At 63.7% G+C, this 19,805-nt stretch overlaps 5 protein-coding genes across 5 annotated transcripts; 3 read left to right on the forward strand and 2 right to left on the reverse strand.

The window, feature by feature from the left end:
• Positions 1–2,082: 2,082 nt before the first annotated feature.
• On the reverse strand, positions 2,083–3,766 carry EMIHUDRAFT_244982 (hypothetical protein; the record flags this gene model as incomplete). Its single annotated transcript, XM_005768931.1, has 6 exons — positions 2,083–2,139; positions 2,321–2,481; positions 2,689–2,737; positions 2,846–2,881; positions 3,117–3,479; positions 3,758–3,766. 6 exons carry the CDS (start codon positions 3,764–3,766, stop codon positions 2,083–2,085), a joined length of 675 nt encoding a protein of 224 aa, XP_005768988.1.
• A 2,271-nt stretch (positions 3,767–6,037) lies between these two features.
• EMIHUDRAFT_118976 (hypothetical protein) lies at positions 6,038–10,591 on the forward strand (the record flags this gene model as incomplete). Its single annotated transcript, XM_005768932.1, has 10 exons — positions 6,038–6,040; positions 6,153–6,266; positions 6,568–6,730; positions 6,858–6,985; positions 7,082–7,173; positions 7,480–8,302; positions 8,419–8,721; positions 8,878–8,901; positions 9,492–9,943; positions 10,033–10,591. The coding sequence occupies 10 exons, from the start codon at positions 6,038–6,040 to the stop codon at positions 10,589–10,591; spliced, it is 2,661 nt and encodes an 886-aa protein (XP_005768989.1).
• A 2,237-nt stretch (positions 10,592–12,828) lies between these two features.
• On the forward strand, positions 12,829–14,280 carry EMIHUDRAFT_316481 (hypothetical protein; the record flags this gene model as incomplete). The annotated part of the gene is made up of 2 exons (XM_005768933.1): positions 12,829–13,557; positions 13,855–14,280. 2 exons carry the CDS (start codon positions 12,829–12,831, stop codon positions 14,278–14,280), a joined length of 1,155 nt encoding a protein of 384 aa, XP_005768990.1.
• Positions 14,281–14,711: 431 nt separating this feature from the next.
• On the forward strand, positions 14,712–16,135 carry EMIHUDRAFT_118978 (hypothetical protein; the record flags this gene model as incomplete). Its single annotated transcript, XM_005768934.1, has 4 exons — positions 14,712–15,383; positions 15,518–15,654; positions 15,725–15,967; positions 16,090–16,135. The coding sequence occupies 4 exons, from the start codon at positions 14,712–14,714 to the stop codon at positions 16,133–16,135; spliced, it is 1,098 nt and encodes a 365-aa protein (XP_005768991.1).
• A 583-nt stretch (positions 16,136–16,718) lies between these two features.
• Positions 16,719–18,041, reverse strand: EMIHUDRAFT_244987 (hypothetical protein; the record flags this gene model as incomplete). The annotated part of the gene is made up of 1 exon (XM_005768935.1): positions 16,719–18,041. The coding sequence occupies one exon, from the start codon at positions 18,039–18,041 to the stop codon at positions 16,719–16,721; it is 1,323 nt and encodes a 440-aa protein (XP_005768992.1).
• Positions 18,042–19,805: the final 1,764 nt, after the last annotated feature.

A 19,805-nucleotide genomic window follows, 5' to 3' on the forward strand; every position in this document is an offset into this window, starting at 1 on the left:
ACACCCCCTCTCTCTTTTCTCCCAGTAAGCTAAAAGTACGTACATTGAAAATCTGTATCGGACAACCAAGGCGGCGAGCGAGCAAAAAGTTTTCTGGCGCGCGGGAGGGGCCGTGATGGGGTTCATGATGGGGTGGCCTCCGTCGACCGGCTTCTCGGCAAGGCGAAGCCATGGAACCCCTTGGCAGTTCCGCATCAGAAATTACTTTGGGGCGCACCCCGCTGCGGCCGGCCGGCTACCAACACACCGCATGCTTACCCCGTCTGCGCCCCTTGGCCCTCTCTCGTTTTTCTCCAGGTTGATCTCCTTTAGACGCGTTGGGTACCCAAGGCGTAGCAAAGGGCTTGCGCTCGTCATCACCACTGTGGCCGCTGCCATCTTCCTCGCCGTCTCCAGCCACTTGGGCGGCGGCCAAGACCGGCAGATCATCGAGACGGTCGGCGCGATGGTTGTGTCGTCGCTGGTCGGCAAAGCAGTCAGCACAGTCGTCTCCGCCGCAGTGGAGGAGGCGATCGTGATGGACGTATTTGACCAGCGCAACAAATGCTACGAGAGCTACCTCGCCCACCCGTGGTCCTCTTGCCGGGAGGGGTTTGTTGCGGTGAGCAAGCAGTGGACGTATCTGCACTGCTGCCCCTCCGAGCCCTCCGACTGCTATGCGGTATCTAACTGCTTTGGAGATGGGCCCTGTGCCGATGGCTACGTCCTCGTTGAAGAAGGCGGCTGTCGCGACGTTTGCTGCCCGGCGGACCTCTCGCGCTCGCCCTGCTTTGAGTCGCAAAAGTGCTTTTACGACTGCCCCGCGGAGTACCGAAAGGTGGAGGCGGGATCCTTTCTCGATATGCCCCTCCCTGAGAGCCTCTCGTGCGCCGACACGTGTTGTCCGACCCGGCGTTGCTTTGCGTCCAAGCTCTGCAACGCACAGGTGCGCTCGTCGCTCCATCCGGTGTGTGCTTCCGCCGCTCTCATCGCTCCCCGCTCGTGGTCGCACGCAGGAGTTGGCGTTTCTGCCGGAAGACGTCTCCTCTTCGGCCGGCAGCGTGCTCGGCAGCTCGTTTGGCGACGAGAGAGACTGCCCCCACGGCTTCGAGGCCATCCCGTTGAACACGTCGTCGCTGCCGTGGGAGCAGCAAGCGGCTTTCAAGGCCGCCGACCCCTTTGGCTGCCTCGACATTTGTTGCGACGAAGAACTTCTCCAAGAGGGCGGCGAGGCGGGAGGCGGCGAGGCGGCGGCCGCAACAGCCGATGTCGTCTCCGATGCTGCTGCGCAGGCCGCATCGATGGCCACGTCGCAGGCCGTCAGCGGTGCCATCGGGGCCGTCAGCGGCGGCGGGTGAGCATTCCTTCGCTCCTGGCCGAGATCGAGGTCTAGGCGAGAAACTCGGCCGTCATCAGCTGGATCACACGTCACGCGCACTATCGCGCACGGAATAGCTCGTCGTGCATGCAATTTTATCGTCGTTGGTACATCTGAGCGTTTGAGGCGTGAGGCGTGAGAGCGGCCTGAGCCGCCTCGCGTTCTCCCGGAGATTCTCCGTTCACGTGCAAGCCCCAAGCGCCATCAGTATCTGTTGTGTGTGTTGGACCACATATACCTCTAACACATGGCGGCATGGCGCGCGCCGCGCCCCCGCGGGGGCGGGCGTGGGCGGGCGGGGGGCGGGGATATCTCTGCCACAGCCAGCGCGCCAGCCGCCACTGCACAGTCCCCCGACCCCCGGCCCCGCTCGCCGCTGGCGCTGCGCTCACTACTGACTACTGTGTTAACACTGATCACTGATCCGACTGTATCAGACTGTCACATACACAACACTGTGGTGTGTTAGCTGTTACTGTTACGTGTTAGTCTGGGTGGTGACCTAGTGTGTAGAATATGGCTGATACAAGAGTAATAAATCAAAGACACATAAGAACCAACAAGCAATAATCGGCGCGCACGCACGCATGCTCTCCTCAGGAGCGTGGAGGAACACGGCTCTCCGGACCACACATTTTTCTCTCATCTCATTCCGGAGTGCGGCAGGTGAACTGGAACTCCTTGTGTGGCATCCTGCCGGAGCTGTCGAGACCGGCGGCGCGAGCTCACGCGAGGAAGGACATGACGTCGCCCGGTGAGACGCGCTCGGTCTTTGTCCACACCTAGCGGGGCCACAGGGCGTCGGTGCGCGAAGGGAGATGCGCAGAGGGAAGCGGCGGGCAGAGTGGTGGTGGGTGGGCGGGAGGGAGGGAGGGTGAGGGGCAGGGGATTCCGGCTTGGCGTTCGGGGTTCGCTCGTCTCCGCACACACGGTGTCTCTGACACTCTGTTCTCTCTTGCTAACCACGTCGAGTGCCGGGGCCGGGGAGGGCGGGCGTGGCCTAGGGGCGTGGCGCGCCTCCGAGGTGCGAAGGGACGCGGCCGCCTCGGAGGCGGTTTCGTCGATGGAGGAGGAGCGGGAGGGGGCGTCGTCGTACGCGAGCGAGACGGAGTCGCCCTCCGCGCCTGCCAGCTTGGCGAAGGGGCGCACCTGTGGGGAGGAGAGGCGGATGGCTGTGGGGGGCGAGCAGTAGGGCCAGCAAGGGAGGAGATGCAGTAGGAGATGCAAGAATGGGAAGGGGGGTGGGAGGGCTGCGGTTGGGGCTCGAGGCAGCGGCGGGGAGAGGCGCGCCGTGGGGGGCAGCTCGCAGCCCGAGGCGGTCACGAACTCACCGCCGTTGATGGAGAAGGACAGCGTGCGCGGCGAGGCGGAGAGGTCGACCTTGTGGGGCGCGTGGAGGCGAGGGAGTGAGGAGAAGGGGAGCGAAGAGGAGCGGAGACGGGGCAGAGGAGAGGAGAGGAGAGGAGTCCGGTGGCAGCGGAGGCACACCTTGACGGTGACGGTGGTGCCGTCCTCGAGCGAGTCCTCCGAGCCTGTGCAGACGCGTCAGGGACACGTCAGTGGGCGTGGCGGGGACGTGTCCAGGTCCGGTCCTCGAGCCCTCCGGGCCTGGGAGGCCGCCCGGGACGAGGGCGCCGTTCCCGCGCGCGTCGTTCCATGCGAAGAGCTGCGGCACGGCGGCGGAGCGTCAGTTTGGCGGTCGGAGGGAGGGGAGGGGAGCGGGCGTGGGCGCAGGTTGGGCAGGCGGCGGAGCGCTCACGTTGCAGCCGTGGCAGCCCATCGCCCAAGCCTTGCCCCAGGAGTCGGAGAGGAAGTCGGCGTCCGCGTCCGCGACGCCAACGTACAGGCCGAGCCCGTCGTTGCCCTGCGACTTGCGGATCGTCCACGAGAAGGTGCCCTGCCCTCGCTGCGCCGGGTGCATGAGCTGAATGCCGGTGGAGCCAACCACGACGGCGCTCGCGTCGCTGCCGCCGGTGCGTGTCGCAATCACGCCGCCCCCGACGCGCACGTTGTCCCCGTGCTGCCCGAGGGTCGGCAGAACCTTCTTGGGGGCCTCATAGGCAAGCTGTGCCTTCGAGTCGCGCTGGAAACCCCAGTCGAAGGCCTCGGTGACCTGCTGCGTCTGGCGGTTGGCGGAGCCGGAGGGAGAGGGGGAGGTCGTCGGCCAAGCGGTGGGGGTGGGGTTGCGCGGAGTGTGTATTGGTCGCGTGTCGGGAGAGGGGTGCACAGGCGCACCATTTTGTGAAGGCTTTAGGTTTCGGCAGTGATGAGAAGCGGGCAAGCTCAGAGCGCAGGTAATCACTCACGCACGCCGCTGGAGTTTTTTTCCCCGTCCTGCACACCCGCCTTCCTCGGAGGTTACCTGCCACCCACCCACCCACACGCAACAGCCACGCGCACCTTTTCCATCACCGTCTTGACGCGTGAAGCCCGCCCTTCTCGTCGTGCGTGATGGCAGGATACCCCCTGAGGGAGGGTGTAGAGGATGTAGAGTGTAGAGCGCTGTAGAGCTGTACAGCTCTACATCCGGCGCGGGACAGAGCGATGCAGATGTAGAGCACTGTAGAGCGCGATTTTGCTGTAGAGTTGGTTGTAGAGGCTCTCTCTACAGCGCCAACCAACCCGCCGGGAAGGCAGTGACTCAAAGAGGTCGGCCGCGCTAATTGGGGTGTCTCCGAGCTTACTGGAGCTCTGATGGACGGCCCTGACTACCCCTGACACACAGAGAGTCACTCCGACGGCACACAACACCCTATAACTGCGTCATGACCAGCCTGCCATGCGTCGCCGGTGCCGCATTCGTCGCAGTGCTTCTTTAGCAGGCGGTGGACTGTCGGCTGCGAGGACGGTCGCATTTGCGCGAGGCGAGGCGATCATTCAGGCGCGTTGCATGCGCCATGACTCGCGCCAGCGCGTGCGGGAGCTCCTGGCTGAGCGTTGAGTCCAGGCGAGTTGCGCTGGCCACTATCGCTACGCCGAGCCGAGCTGACGCGCCGAGGCGCCGGCCAGTCGCAGCCGTGAGGCATGCCACAGCAGCAGAGGCACCTGCCACCCATTGAGCGGGCAGACAGAAGGCCAGGGCAGCACTGGCAAGTGCAACGCGCCTCATGTCGGAGAGCGACCGTGCCTCCATCGCCGGTTATGGTGTAGAGTTTGTTGTATAGAGATTTCACGTTGTAGAGCGCCTCTACATCGCTCTACATCTGCATCGCTCTGTCCCGCGCCGGATGTAGAGCTCTACAGCGCTACAGCGCTCCAGAGCGCTCTACATCTCTACAGCTCTACACAGCGCTCTACACTCTACATCCTCTACACCCTCCCCCAGGATACCCCATCACCGCCTGATTTTGGCTGTTTCGAGCACCTCCCCCTTTGGTTGGCCTTAATCGTTACTCGACCTAGGTTCTAGTAGCCTAGGACGAGGCACGAATGAATGCGGAATGGGAGAGAGACGAACGGGCGGCTCTCGCTCGAGATGGGGGCGGTGATGTTGTGCGATCTAACTCACTGCCAAAGAAGCAACATGTACATGTACATGTGTGTATGTGCATGTGCATGTGCATGTGCATGTGCACGCATGTGACAACATGTGTGATCACTGCATTTTCTATTTCGGATGTGTCTCCGCGCATTCCCAATAGCCAGACGCACGCGCCCTTTCTGCGAGCCCCATTTTACAAAAAAATGGGCAAAAACGGGTGATTTCAAGTGTTTTGTTCATTAGCTCCGACGTCGAGGGGGCGTCCTGCAGTTAAGGGGAAACCCGGTACGCGGGGCCAACCCTCGGAGACCCGTGTTTACTTTACAGCCCCTTCCCTGCGAACGCGCACCCCCCAGGGCTAGGGCTCTCTTGCCCGCAACCCGATACCGAGCATCTGGCCCGCTGGGTGCGCTTCTTAAGTCCCCGGCCCTGGATGTGAGGTTGATGACTGCACTCCAAGTGCTCCAAGTTCGGTCATCTCCGTCATCCGTCAATATCTGAAGATCTGTATGTAGGATTCTCACCAAACCTTGCTCAGCTGATCCAGCATAAGTTCGTAGGCCAGGCCTGGGCAAAGAAACCAGTACCTCAACCGGCTTCCCTGAGCGTCACAGCTCGGTGATCGCGCCGGCCGGACACCACTGTAACGTCCGTTCCGGGCATTTGAACGCGACCTTCGTGGGCAAAGACATGGGTCTATGGCTCAGACTGGACTCCTCTTGGTCCCTTCTGATGCCCTATGTTCTCAGTCGCAGTCTACGCAGTCTATTCACAGTCTAGGCAGTCTGTACTGAAGAGACTGGCGGGGCAGCTAGGTCGAGTAAGGCCAAGGGGGAGGTGCTCGAAACAGCCAACCAATCAGGCGGTGATGGGGTATGCGCGTGTGTGGGACAGACCGGTTGTTGTCCTATGCGCGGGGCTACGGGCGCACATCGGTCATCGCGAGAAGAAGAAAATCATCGCCTGGTTTCCTGCCATCAGCATCACGCACGACGAGAAGGGCGGGCTTCACGCGTCAAGACGGTGATGGAAAAGGTGCGCGTGGCTGTTGCGTGTGGGTGGGTGGGTGGCAGGTAATCTCCGAGGTAAAGGCGGGTGTGCAGGACGGGGAAAAAAACTCCAGCGGCGTGCGTGAGTGATTACCTGCGCTCTGAGCTTGCCCGCTTCTCATCACTGCCGAAACCTAAAGCCTTCACAAAATGGTGCGCCTGTGCACCCCTCTCCCGACACGCGACCAATACACACTCCGCGCAACCCCACCCCACCCCTTGGCCGACGAACTCCCCCTCTCCCTCCGGCTCCGCCAACCGCCAGACGCAGCAGGTCACCGAGGCCTTCGACTGGGGTTTCCAGCGCGACTCGAAGGCACAGCTTGCCTATGAGGCCCCCAAGAAGGTTCTGCCGACCCTCGGGCAGCACGGGGACAACGTGCGCGTCGGGGGCGGCGGTTGCGACCCGCACGCGCCGGCGGCAGCGACGGACGGAGGGGGGGGGGGGGACGGCCAGGGCCTCCCTCCCTCCATCCATCCATCCATCCATCCACAACCATCATCCATCAACCATCCATTGACGAGCTCGAACACGGGCGACGGCGAGGTATTTGGGGACTTTCGTTGATTTTTTGGTCGCAAGTAACCTTTCCTGATCGCAATTCCACTTCTCGCCCCCCGAATCCCGCTCGAGCATTTAAGTTCTGCCAGAACGACCACTTCCTACGCGTGCCATGCAGCCTTCGGAGGGGCTTCGCCGGCGAGGCAACACAGTAGCGATGCCCGAGGACACGCCGACGCCCGTCGAGAAGCCCAAGCGGACCAAGGGCGAGAGGGCGCTCTGCATGTGCGGCTATGCGGGCATGGTCTTTCTCGCGGCATTCTTCGTCTGCGCCGGCCTCGGTGCGCCCGAGACTACTTCCCAGACAGCCCTCTCGAGCAGTCCCCGCCCTTGTCAGCCACCGCCCTTTCCGACCGACGCGCCACCTCCGCCCGCACCGCCGCGTCCGTGGCTCCTCCTTGTCCACAGGCGCATTTGCGATCGCACGATTTTACATCTACAGCCACAGCGGTCTGATGCTCAGCTTGGGGCACTACTTTGAACCGTACTCGCACCTCCCGCCGCTACATGGAGTCGATGTTGCAGTCAACTACCACGTGCGCGCGCGCTCGCCCTCACCTGCTCCTCCTCGTGACCCGGGAGCCCTGCTGCCACCCCGCGCATGCTCACGGCGCCGCTTGCATGGCGCGCAGAGGGTGCGGGCGGATCGAGCCGCCAATGCGAAGAACGAGGTGCTGCTTGCGGGCGAGCGCGCGCGTGCGACCATCGCCGAGCAGGGCAAAGAGTGGAGCTCGCACTGGGAGCACCTCTAGCAGATGCGCGCGCCCCGGGAGCCGGGACACCCAGCCGACAGCTCGAGCCGAGGCTGCAATGGGACGCACCCCTCTGAAATGATTAATTCTTTTTCCTTTTTTAAAAAATAAAAAAGAAATCTGCGACGCGCCCGCCGAGCTCTGGTGCGGCCGCCGCTGCGAGCGGCTCTACCAGAGCTGTCGCACCATCCCAAGCGGCCGCTGCGCTGCAGCAGCGACAGTGAGCTCACTGTGCCACTCGTCCAGCGCTCCAACAGCCTCCCTCTTCCATCTCCAAGGGCTGGCGGGTCGGTCGCCGTCGCAAAGGCGGCGCGGAGCTGCAGCGGCCACCGCTTCCTCGTGCTGCTCGCCGTGCTGTCCGTCTCGATCCACCTAACCCTGTACCTCTTCGCGTCGCGGCTGGGCGAGGTGCTCGCTGCGGGCAAGCAGGCCGCGGCGACGCAGCGGCTGGTGGACCCGAGCGACAGCCGCGGCTCGGGTGGGGTGTTGCCGCTGCGGCCGCCGCCGGGTGCTGGCTCGTCCGTCGGCGGGTGCGAGGAGAGGAAGGGCCTTTCGGTGCTGCTGATCCACGAGCACCACCTCAAGGCGATCGGCTCCGACCTGCGGCTGCTCGGCCTCCTCCTCCAGCTGCGCGAGCAGGGCCACCGCACCTCGCTGCTCTTCCGCGGCAGGACGCCGCGCGAGGAGCGGTCGCCGCCGACGAGCGAGCTGTACCGGATCATCGGGGCGGAGGACCTCGGCGACCCGCTCGCGCTCGGCGGGCAGGCCACCCCACGCACGCCGCCTTCCATCTACGAGATGCAGGACCTGCACGGCCTCGTGGCGCTCGCAAAGCAGGGCTGGTTCGACGCAGTGCTCTGCACGTTTTGGTTCTGGCGCGACCCGGCGCCTTCGGCGGCGGAGCTGCTGCTGCCGACGCTGCTCACGCACGCGCCGGCCGGGAGGAGGCCTTTCGTCGCCGTCCTCTCCGACGACGCCCACTCGGCCAAGGCTGCGATGATGGCGGGCTGGGAGCACGTCGAGGAGCGAAAGGCGCTCTGGAGGGGCAAGATGCACTCGCTGCCGCCGCGGCAGCACGCAGTCTACTCGCTCGCCGACGCGGTCGTCCACATCTCCGAGACCGACGCGCGCCTCGAGCGGGCAGCCCCTCGCTGCCCACCTCACACCTCTGCCGCTCCGCCCCTCGGCCCGCCACTCCACGGCTGCCTGCTTCTCAGGCGGCCTTCAACGGGACCGCCCGCTACTGGCGCGTGGTGCGCATGTCTCTCCGCTCCTTCACGCGCGAGGGCGGCGCCGACGACGGGCTCGAGTCGATCGACGACGCAGCAACCCGCCCGGCCACCACGTGTGGGGGCGGAGGGGGCGGAGGGGGAGGGGGCGGAGGGGGCGGGGGCGGAGGGGGCGGGGGCGCGGGCTGGTCGGCGGGCGGCGTGCCTTGTGTTGGGTTCGTGGGCAACGGCGTGACGCCGACCAACCACCTTGCGATCGAGTGGTTCCTCGACCAGGCGCGGGGCTGCCGAGTCTCTCGGCGGAGTCTCGGCTTGCCACCTCACTGCTTGGTTTCTCCTCTTCCCTCCCTCCCTCCTTCCCTCCCTCTTCCTCGCACCCTCCCTCTCCCCATCTGCGCCCCTCCTGCCCGCCCCCTTCGCGAGCCCCACCCTTGGCGGCTCCTCCAGGTCTGGCCCGGCTTGCGCGCCAAGGTGCCCGGCCTCCGCCTCCGCCTCGTCGGCAGCCAGAGAACCTTCTGCAGAAGCGGCTGCGGACGCCTCCGACCACCCGCCCAGGGCGCTGTGCTCCGTAGGCCTGCGGCCGGACGAGCGCCCAAAGAAGCTGCGCGGCGAGGGCTGCGCGCAGCGAGGGGCGGGCGGGGCGCGCTGCGGGTGGGCGTGGGGCACGCGCTTCGCTGGGCGCGAGGAGGAGAGCGGGATCGATTCGCTCGGTTTTCTGTCGGAGCAGGACATGCGCGCAGAGCTGACTTCGTGGCGCGCGCGCGCGCGCGGGGGGGGAGGGGAAGTGGGGGGGGGGGGGGGGGGGTGTGCCCGAGAGAGCGGCGTGCCATAGGTAGGCACAGCACGAACGAGGCTCAGCGCACAACACGAACGCGGTGCGCCCCATCTCCACCCGCGTTGCCACGATGTCACGCCTCGCCCTCCGCCTCCGATGCCTGCCGAGGGAAGAGCTCGCAGAATTCGCTGCAGAGGCAGCACTCGCCGCGGGACTGCCGCTGCGCAATGAGGCCGACCGCCGCATCGCCCTGCACGCGCCAATCCCAGAGTGGGCCCTCTCAAAGGTGCTGCTCGATAAGGACCTGCTGTCGCTGATTCTCGGCAAACTGGAGGTGACCGACCTTGCCGCGGCGAAGGTCTGCACGTCGTGGCGCGCGTGGTGGTGGGCCACAAAGTCGCGGCGGACGCCGTGCTTGCGCCTTGGGCCAATGCCGGAACCGACAGGCGATTCCGTCTTCGCGCGGCCGTCATCAAGGGGGGGCCTGCTCGAGGTAGGAGTGATCCACTCCATGACGGCATCGCCTGGCGGCGAGCGGCTGTACCTCACCGCGTCGCCGCCTGATGTTGACGAACAACGTCTGCTGGTGCTCGACCAAAGCTTCTCGGTGGTTCAGACGCTCAGCTATACGGCCCGCGGTATCCTCGCCGCGCAGCACTGTCTGTACGCTTGGTTCGAGGAGCGACTGTTTTGCCTCAAGCTGAGAGACGACGGCTTGCTCAGTCCTTCCCTGATGATGTGAGGGGCAACGAGGACGAGGTTGACTTGAAGATTAGTTCGGTTGCACTCGGCGATGGAACGCTTTATGTAAGCACATACTCCCCCAGGAGGAATTACAGCGAAGGGGGGTATGGACCCGTGCTCTCCATCGACCCCGACACACTTGCCGAGCGGTTCCGATTTGACGCCAAGAAGCACTTCTTTGATCAAGACCAGTTCAGCCATTCGGGTTCTTTGACAGTGGTGGGGACAGAGCTCTATTTCCTCGACCGCGTGTCGTTCCCGTGGCACTGGGACGACCGGCTCGGGGAAGATTACAGTTGCTTCCACGTCTTCTCGCTGACGGGCGAGTACTTGCGGAAGATGCGGTTGGGCGGAGTGGAGAGCCCAGAGGCATGCCTGTTTCTTCACGGCCGGCTGTACGTGAGAGACTCTGGCTCTGCGAGCTTCGACACGCCCCCTCGGGTCAATCAAAAGATCTTTGTCTTCGCCCCCGATGGCACCACGCTGCAATGCTACGAGCACGGACAGGTCGTTGGCGGTGAAATGTGCTCGTTCGGAAACGGGCTTTTGGTCACGGAGTGTGAGAGTGGGGTTAGGTCCACTGGGGGAGGGGTCTATGCCGGTATGGTCCCGACCCACTTTGGGTTCCTGTCCGGGCTGTGATAGTGAGACGAGAGGGACATAAAGATATTAAGGGTCCGGGATGCCGCGGAGATGTTAAAAAGGAAATAAAAAAGCCGACAATGTGACCGATTTCTTTGTTTGAGCTAGACTTCGATGTTAATAACAAGCGAAGGCAGAGAAAGAAAGAAAGAAAGAAAACAGACAACCCAAGGGAGGGATGGGAGGTGGGAGGACGGCACGCCGCCACCACACAGGGATTTTAAGGAGAGGTGTGTGATGCGCTAGCCGTCGCCCACCCTAGGGAGTCCTCTGGGGGGGCGCGGGGGCCCCCGGAGGCACCGTGCGCCGCGCAGCAGTGCGGAAACGGGGCTCCGGCGCTCAGAGTCGCTCAGAGCACCGACTTCCCGAATGATTACGGTTGATTAGAGGGCAGATTCGGAGAGATCTCGAGGAGTACATACAGATAGACCCTCCAATCATCAGCAAACTCCGACCTGTTCGGTCGTACTGACCGCCGACAGATCACTCCAGACAGCAGACAGGCCGACGTCTGCACGCGGCTGGCCGGGCGAGAGGCTTGACACGATCCGACCCTGCGAGACCCTGACGCTGCTGCTCTAGCTATCAGACATGCACTGCTGACTGCTGCCACAATGTGCGACCTGTGCTGGCCCACTTGGCGGCCTTCCCGGTCAGTGGTGAGGCGCAGTTCAGAGCTGTCGATGGCGCGATGCCGCACTGGTCCCACATTGGTGACACGAGACCACCAAGTTTTCCGGTCCAAGAGAGAGGCACCGGCGCTGTCCTGAGAAGGTGCGTGGTCCCTCCTGACTGCCCATGCGCGCGAGGCTGTGTAGGCATAGCCTCGAGAGTGCCAGCAGCCAATCTGAGGCAGTTTGTGACGCGCATTGCGTCAGAAGCGTGCACACATTGGAAGGACACCTTCCTACTGACCGTACGATCAGGTCGTCACTGAATGCTTGATACTAAGGCCGCGAGCTATGCAGGTGATCAATTGTGCAGCATGGCACGGTCAGCAGCGCCGACAGGCTGTCGCAAGGCGTGATAGCATGGCCGCAAGTACGCCGAATTCCCATGAAAACAAGTGAAAAATCGCGCACAAAAGAAAAAAATCCCGCAAATCGGCGCCTGCGGCGGGCCATCGGACCCCATCTCCCCCCCGCATGGATACCCTCTAGGGCCCCCGCGCCCCCCCAGAGAGGGAGTCTGCCTCTTCCTATCTCTCTTCGCAGTCTCTCGCCGCTTCTCGCTGCAACCTTCATGCCACCTCGCGGTCGTCCCACTCTCGTCGTTCTCTCCCTTGTCATTTCCTCCTCTGTCGCGTCGTTCTCTTCTGCCTCGTCCTGCGACGCCGCCGCCTGCCGGTCCCTTGTTCTCGCGGCTTCTTTCGCCTTTCGGCGCAACTCCGTCCTCCTCGCGGCGTATCCTGGCCCCTCGAGTCTATCGAGCTCCCCTCGCGCAAGGACCACATTTCTGACTCCCACTCCGATCATGCAGGAAAAAAAGAAAAAAGAAAGAAAACGGACAACCCAAGGGAGGGATGGGAGGACGGCACGCCGCCACCACACAGGGATTTTAAGGAGAGGGGTGGTGCGCTAGCCGTCGCCCACCCTTTGGGCGTCCGCCTCTTCCTATCTCTCTTCGCAGTCTCTCGCCGATTCTCGCTGCAACCTTCATGCCACCTCGCGGTCGTCCCACTCTCGTCGTTCTTTCCCTTGTCGCTTCTTCTTCTGTCGCGTCGCTCTCCTCTGCCTCTCGTTCTGCGACGCCGCCGCCGCCTGCCGGTCCCTTGTTCTCGCTGCTTCTTGCGCCTTTCGGCGCAGCTCCGTCCTCCTCGCTGCATATCCTGGCCCCTCGAGTCTATCGAGCTCCCCTCGCGCAAGGACCACATTTCTGACTCCCACTCCGATCATTTGCCTCCAAGTCATGTTGTTGCTCAGGTCCACTCTCTCTTCGAACACTCGTGCCTCTACGGATGATGCCGGCGCTGGGGCCCCCTTCGGATGCATCGTGACATCTGACAACTGAATTTCCACTGGTTCGTCCTCCTCGGAGTCATTCATCTTCCCCGTCCTCCTTCCGCTCGGCTCTTCGCTCGGTACGTTCGGTGTGGCTCACCCTCCATGCCGTGAACAGGCGCTTTATCCACCCTATATTCTTCTCTCGTTCCTCTGCCCGTGCCTTGGTCTAAGCGAAGGCACACACAACGCGCCGCCGTCACGCTTTCTTTTTTATCCATCTTGCGGACGACGCTAATGGAGACGCTGATTGGCGGTTCGGAGCTTTGGAATCTGGTGGGCGGCTGGCAGGTCGTCGTCACCGATGGGCACGCGCAGCTGCCCGAAGGCATGACGCGCCTGCCGGACCAGGCGTTCCACGGCCGCACCGCGCTCGTCTCAGTCGCCTGCCCGCACAGCCTCGTCTCCATTGGCCGCTGGGCCTTCCTCGATTGTAGCTCCCTGACCGCCATCAGCTTCCCCGCCGGCCTCACGTCTCTTGGCTACGCCGCCTTTCACGGCTGTTCCTCGCTCTCCTCTGCCGACCTCCCCGCCGGACTCGCCTCCATCAGCGACTTCGCCTTCCACAGCTGCGCCTCCCTCACCCGCGTCGGCCTCCCCACCGGCATCACCTCCATTGGCGACGGCGCCTTCCACAGCTGCTCCTCCCTCGCTTCCCTCACCCTGCCCGCCGGCCTCACCTCTGCCGGTGGGCGAGCCTTCTTTGCCTGCTCGTCCCTCGCCTCCATCGCCTTCCCCGACAGCCTCGTGTCCATTGGGAGCTACGCCTTCTCTGATTGCTACTCACTCGCCTCCGTCGACCTCCCGGACAGCCTCGCGACCATCGGCCAGGGCGCCTTCCACAGCTGCTCCTCCCTGACCTCCCTCGGCCTCCCGACCGGCCGCACCTCAATCGGAGAAGACGCCTTCCGCGGCTGCTCCTCCCTCGCCTCCGTCACCCTCCCCGCTGGCCTCCTCACCGACGGTGTGCCCGCCTCAAAGCTGCGGCCCATCCTGCGCGCCCTGCAGTCGCACGAGTGCTCGAAGCCGTTCCGCGTGCCGGTGGACTACGTGGCGCTCAACCTGCCGCACTACCCGACCATCATCACGCAGCCGATGGACCTCGCCACCGTCTCCTCCAACTTTGAGCGGGGCAGGTACGCCACGGTCGCCGACCTGAGGCGCGACATCGACCTCATCTGGCAGAATGCGATCGACTTCAACGGGCCGACGTCGTGGGTCGGGGTGCTCGCGACGACCCTCAGGGAGATCGCGGAGCACGAGTTTAGCACCTCGATCGGCCGCAACGCCTTCGCCGGCTGCTCCTGCCTCAACGACGTCTCCTTCTCTGCCGGCGGCCGCACCTCAATCGATGGGGGCGCCTTCTACGGCTGCTCCCTCACTCGCGTCACCGTGCCAACCACTGCCAAGGTCGGCGGCGACGCCTTCCCCTCCACCACCACCGTCCTCCGCCTCCCTCCCGCAAAGATGCGCTGGTACGCGGCGGTGGGTGCGGCTCTCGCCTACAAGCGCTGCCGCTCCGGCCTTCTCCTCTGGCTGGAGCGGGCCAACATCAGGCTCGGCTCTTACGGCCCGGAAGGCGCGGCGCGCAAGCGCGACCGCGAAGAGTTCGAATGCGATTTTGCGCCCAGCCAAGAGCAAGACGGCTCCTGCTCTGGCGTCCAGGACCTGAGCCGTGAGGGTAACTAGAAGAGAATAGGACTCGTTCCTTTACACTTCTCTTCTCAATTAACGTTGAGCGTTTTTGATCTCTCTTCTCGGAACGCCGATGACAAGGAGCACTTGGACAAGGGGAGAATTCTTTTTTGAGCTAGACTTCGAAATAGAAACAAGCGAAGGCACAGACAACATGACGCCAAACACACGATTGCACGCACCGCACCGCACCCAGCACCCGCGCCCGCCGCCCCCCCGCCCCGCCGAGGTGGGAAGAAAAAAAAAGCTTTCCGCGCACCGGCCGGCCGAGGAACCTGCTCTCTCCGTGGTGGAGGAACGCTCGGCCCGGCGGAGGAACTGATCTCCGCTCAGCTCCGTTCCCACTCCCGTTGCCACTCGCTCGCTTGCTAGCTTGAGTCGGTGCCTGAACCCTTCAAAGTAGCAGCACGCAACAAGCCCTCTTCATGCGTGCCTGCCTGCGGACAATCCTCTTCGTCGCCCAGCCGCCGCTGCGCCGCGCCCACTCGGCCGCCAGAGCGGCGGCCGCAGAGCTTCCGCGCCGCTATCTCGCGCCGCCCGCGCTGCCCGAGCCCGGTGTCGCGTGCTGCGTCAGTCACTACGAGGCGATCGCGCTGCACACCGCGCTTCAGCCTCGCCGGCCCGACTCAGCGAGCGGCTCCGTCTCCCTCGGGAGAGGCGACCTCGGCGCCCTCACCGTAGACCTCGGCCTGGCGCGTCCGGCGAGCGCAGAGGTGTCGGCGTCGCACGTGCGGCTGCGTGGCACACGCGGCATCGAGGGCGAGGAGGAGTGGACGGCGTGCGTGCCGTGGGCGTTCCTCGACCGGGTGGCGCGCAAGCGGCGGGCGGGCGTGTGGCAGTGCTACGCTCCAGGGCAGGGTGAGGCGGAGGCCGCGGAGGAGGCAGAGGAGGATGACCTCGCGCCGACAAAGGTGGAGGGTCTTAGCGAGCTGACGAGCCGGCCCGCCTCCCTGCTCCCGCTGGACGAGGCCTCGCCGACGCCGCCAACCGCCGTGCTGGGCGGCTTCAACATGCACCGCACCAAGGGCATCGACCCGGCGGGAGACACGGACAACAAGCTGCGCGCGCTGGGGAAGAAAGGCGGCCGCGTGCTCGACGTGTGCACAGGCCTCGGCTACACGGCCTGCGCCGCTGCGCGGCGTGCTGGCGTGCGCGAGGCAACAAGCCGAGATGCGCCGAGATCAGACGAGAGGAGAGGTGCCGAGACGCGTGCCGAGGCGCGCCTCGCCAGGTGGTGACGGTCGAGCTCGACCCCGCCATGGTCGAGCTGCAGCGCGCCAACCCGTGGTCGCGGCAGCTCTTCGACGACCCAAAGATCACGCGGCTGCTCGGCGACGCGACGGAGGTGCTGCCCGCGCTGCCAGAGGGGTGGCGTGGCCGCCCGCCGCCTCACGACCCGCGAGACGCGTCCGCGACACGCCCGGCGCCGCGCCGGTAGGTACTTTGACGCTGCCGTCCACGACCCGCCCGCCAACGCCATGTCGGGAGAGCTCTACTCGCTCGAGGTGTACCGCGCGCTGCGGCGGCTGCTGCGGCCGGGCGGGGTTCTCTTCCACTACGTGGGCGACCCGGCCTCGAAGGCGAGCGGAAGGCTCTTCAAGGGCGTGCTGCAGCGGCTGCGCGAGGCGGGCTTCGACGCAAAGACGACTCCCGCAGCGTACGGCATCACCGCGGTCGCACGGTGAGGGTTTTGTTTTTGCAGTCTGAATTGACCGACGCCCGAGCTCATACTGCGCTTTGTGCAGCAGCCTTTTTATTCACTCAGTGAACCTCTCTGACACACACAGCAAAACTTACGAGCAGGGTAACGGGGCTCGGTACGAGCCCTCGACCGCTCGAGCTCGTGTAGGTCCGAGACCTCGTCGGACGGCTCGAAGCTGGTAAATTACCCTTGTAACTAGCCTGGTTACGACCCGTTACGACCCGTTACGAGCGCCTGCCCAACTACGAGCCGTGCCACGAGCTCCTCGTAAACCAGGCTAGTTACAAGGGTAGTTTACGAGCCCCCCGTTACCCTGCTCGTAGTTTTGCTGTGCACGCCTATAGACACACGCCTACCTGCTACTTGCTTTGCTGAGACTCACATTCCCAAGGCCGGTAGCCTGGGTGCACATTACGACTGTACCGCACGAGAGTGGGGATATGTATGGAACACTGGATAAAAAATACGTCCACCCCTCACTGGCTCCGTCATGGTACGTCATGTTCATACCAGTCCGCGGCAGCGGTCGCCGTCTCAGTGACGTGCCGCAGTACGGCTCGACTGCTCTGACAATGAATCGCCTCAGAGGCGTGCTCGGCCGGAGCATATTATTGGCAGCTCATATCGGTTTACGGTCGCTTGCGAACTATAATATGCGAGAGAGAGTACATACATAATATGCAAACACTGTCGCGACCGGCCAGCCCCACGCACTTGGACACCTTTTGAGTCAATGCAGCTCAACCTTCTGTAGCCGGTGTGTCGCATCTTTGAATAGCACGAGATCTGCGCGCTCACGCAGTGGCTGCTCATGCTGGCGCAAGAATGGCAGTATCCATAGCTCCCACATTTGACGGAGCCTGCGTGTATGCTCGTTAGTCCATTTGAGGTTGTGCTCACGCTCATAGTCCCGGCGGCTTGACTGAAGCTTCCAGTGCCAAACGTGCTCCGGCTCGGCATCCACATATATCATGAAGTCAATGGGAGCATTGAGGTTGGTGTAGTCAAAGTTTCTCCCATGCAGCTCACCAGATGGTACACCCACCCTCCAGCCTTCAAAAAGCACAATGTCGAACGGGCCTTGGACAGGGATGCCACGCGCCTCCCGGTCATCAGTGCCCTTGTTGAAGCGCGGCAGCATGATGGGGCCATCCGAGGCACTGGCATGCTTGAGTTGTGCAATCAGCCCATCAAACTCCGGGTCGAGCGAGCGCGGGTCGAGGCGGGTGCTGATTGTGTGGGCCTCTCTCTTGGATGCCCCCATGTACAGATCATCGGAGCCAATCTGCACTATCCGGGGTGGCTGTGCGGAGGCATTGTGGAGCAGCATCTGCAGGATTTGAAGAAGGGTGCTTTTGCCGCTGCCCGGAGGCGCGTTGATGCCCACCACAAATGCTCCGGTGCATCCAGAGGCTCTGTGCTGCTGCCAGCGCTTCACAATCAGGGTGGCCAGAGGAATGTATCCCTTCCACAGATCGCAGCTGCCCAAGCCCAAGGCGGACAGAGGCTGCTCGTTTACCCCCGTTGCTGTGAGGCTGGCTCGGATCTCCTGCGTGGCAACATCCAGCAGTTGCCAACGCTGCTCAAGGTGGACGGCCACGTTTGCTGGCGTTATTCCAAAAGTGGCTTCCTGCGGATCCGTGAGAAGGTCGACCTCCAGCACCCGTCTTGAGAAGGTCCGCGCACTTCGCAAGTGCGTGTCCAAGTTCTCACGGCTTGGGGAGGAGAGGTTACCACTTGCAGTGCGCAGGAAAGGTGATTTGGGAAGCATAATTGTCGTGGTCATGTCCGTCATCGCGGTCTTCGTCACCACGATGTTCGCGCGAAGGCAGGCACCCGCGCCCTGCATCCTTTCAGGGTTGTCGTGCCGATTGCACGGCCTACATATGGGCGCGATGAAGCAACCCTCGCCTCTAATCCACACGTGGCCGCCCACCTCGGCCTGGTTTGGGCAGCCGTCGAACGAGCACCGCCCTCGCCTTCGCCCGGTCGCTTCCTCCGCGTCTCGGAGCCATGATCCGCTCTCAGCTTGAGCGTCCGAGCTTCCGTCCATGTTCCACGCTTCGACGGCTCCATCGAAGGAGACGGTCTCCTCCTCGTCTTCATCGTCCTCCTCCTCCTCTTCCTCGTGGTCGTCCATCGCACCACGCCACCGTTTCGACGACATCAAGAAGGATCTGCAGGCTGGGCCTCGAAAGAAGCATGGGATGCGAGCGTCTCGCAAGGCCGACAAACAGGGCAGAAGGCAAGCCGGAGACACGCAGCTGACACGTCCCGCACATGTACATGCACCTACCTGCTTGCTTTGCAGTTTGCTGAGACTCACATTCCCAAGGCCGGTAGCCTGGGTGCACATTACGTTTTCCCTCACGAGAGTGATGGGATAAAAAAGAAACTCGACGCCCGATCTTCCGGCGGCGCCACGCTCAAGGGACCAGGGACTGTCCAGAGTCATGGCCACTGGCGCCACTCCTGGTGCGCCGTCCCTCGATGTGCTCCTCGGCCGCTCGGCGTCCACTGGATGGGCGCTGATCGGCATCGAGAGACTGTCATGCTACGAGCCTCAACGCTGGACTGCAGCAGCCGACTTGCGTGCGAGAGTGACGCCCTGGGGCCTCCGCTTTGACGGCGAGCTTCTGCAAACCGATGACCCAAGCATGCACTTTTACGTCCCAATCACCAAGCTGCCGATGACGATGGAGATGGCATGCGGCGTACTTTCAGTGTCGCTCCCATCCACCACCTCCGCCACCACCGCCCCTCCCACCTTCGACAGCTCATTCCGCACCGTGATTTACCGACAGCGATTCAGCTGGCGTGACTGGAGGCTCGAAGATTATGATGTGGGAGAGGCAACAGGCTACATCGCTGCCGGCGACAGCATGCGCGCTCGTGCTGCGGCGCTCAACGCAGCCGGCATCGAAGCCGTGGACGCGTGGACCCCAGTCTTCCAGCCGAGCGACTGGTTGTCGGCTTTCGCCTATCTCTCCTACCAGTTCAGCCAGATCAGGTACCTGCTCGGCGGCCTGACGGCGGACAGCGCAGGCGAGCCCGTCTCGGGCCTATGGCGCCAGGTCGAGAGCCGTTCCTTCGATTCGAAGCGGCTCGCCCACGGGCCGGGCGCAGACACGACCAGCGTGATCGGCAATGCCTACGCGCAAGAGGCGATGCGCAATCTCGGCCCGCGACTTCAGTCCAACGACAACTTTCGCCGCAACGAGCTCGGCACGCAAATCCTGAATGGTGAGATGTGGCCGGAGAAGCCGAATCACGCAATCGCTCTGGCAGACAACGCGCTCGACCATGGCCGTCTCCGACCTCTCCTCGATAGGTTGGTTGGCCCCGCGGCAGCGGTCTCCTCGATGGTGGAGAGAGCCATCGAAGAGGCCGCCCGTTCGTTTTGGAGCGATGCCACGGTCGCCGTCGATGCGAACGTCTTTACACAGACCATTCTGCACAAGGCGCTGCTCAACGTTTCCGTCTCCAGCACGATGGCCAGGGATTTTGCTGGGAAGAAGCAGGAGCTTCTGGTGATGGCGGGCGGCCCGCCTGCGGCGGTATGCCTGTTGGTGGATTGCGAGGGCCTCAGAGCCTGGAAGGCGGCGCGCCTGGTAGAGTACCGGACGGCACTGTCGCGAGTGGTTCCGGCCGAGTGGCAGGCCTTGTCGGACCTCGAGAAGACCAAGGTCGCGTCGGCCGTGCTGGATGCGCTGCTCTTTGCTGGTGGCGTCTCGGTCCCTTCGGTCGTCAGTAACGCCTTTGCCGTGCTGTACGGTGAGTACGGTAGGGGGCAGCTTGGCGAAGGTTTCGAACTGCG

The sequence above is a fragment of the Emiliania huxleyi genome (assembly GCF_000372725.1).
Source record: "Emiliania huxleyi CCMP1516 unplaced genomic scaffold EMIHUscaffold_440, whole genome shotgun sequence".
Taxonomy (NCBI): Eukaryota; Haptophyta; order Isochrysidales; family Noelaerhabdaceae; genus Emiliania; species Emiliania huxleyi.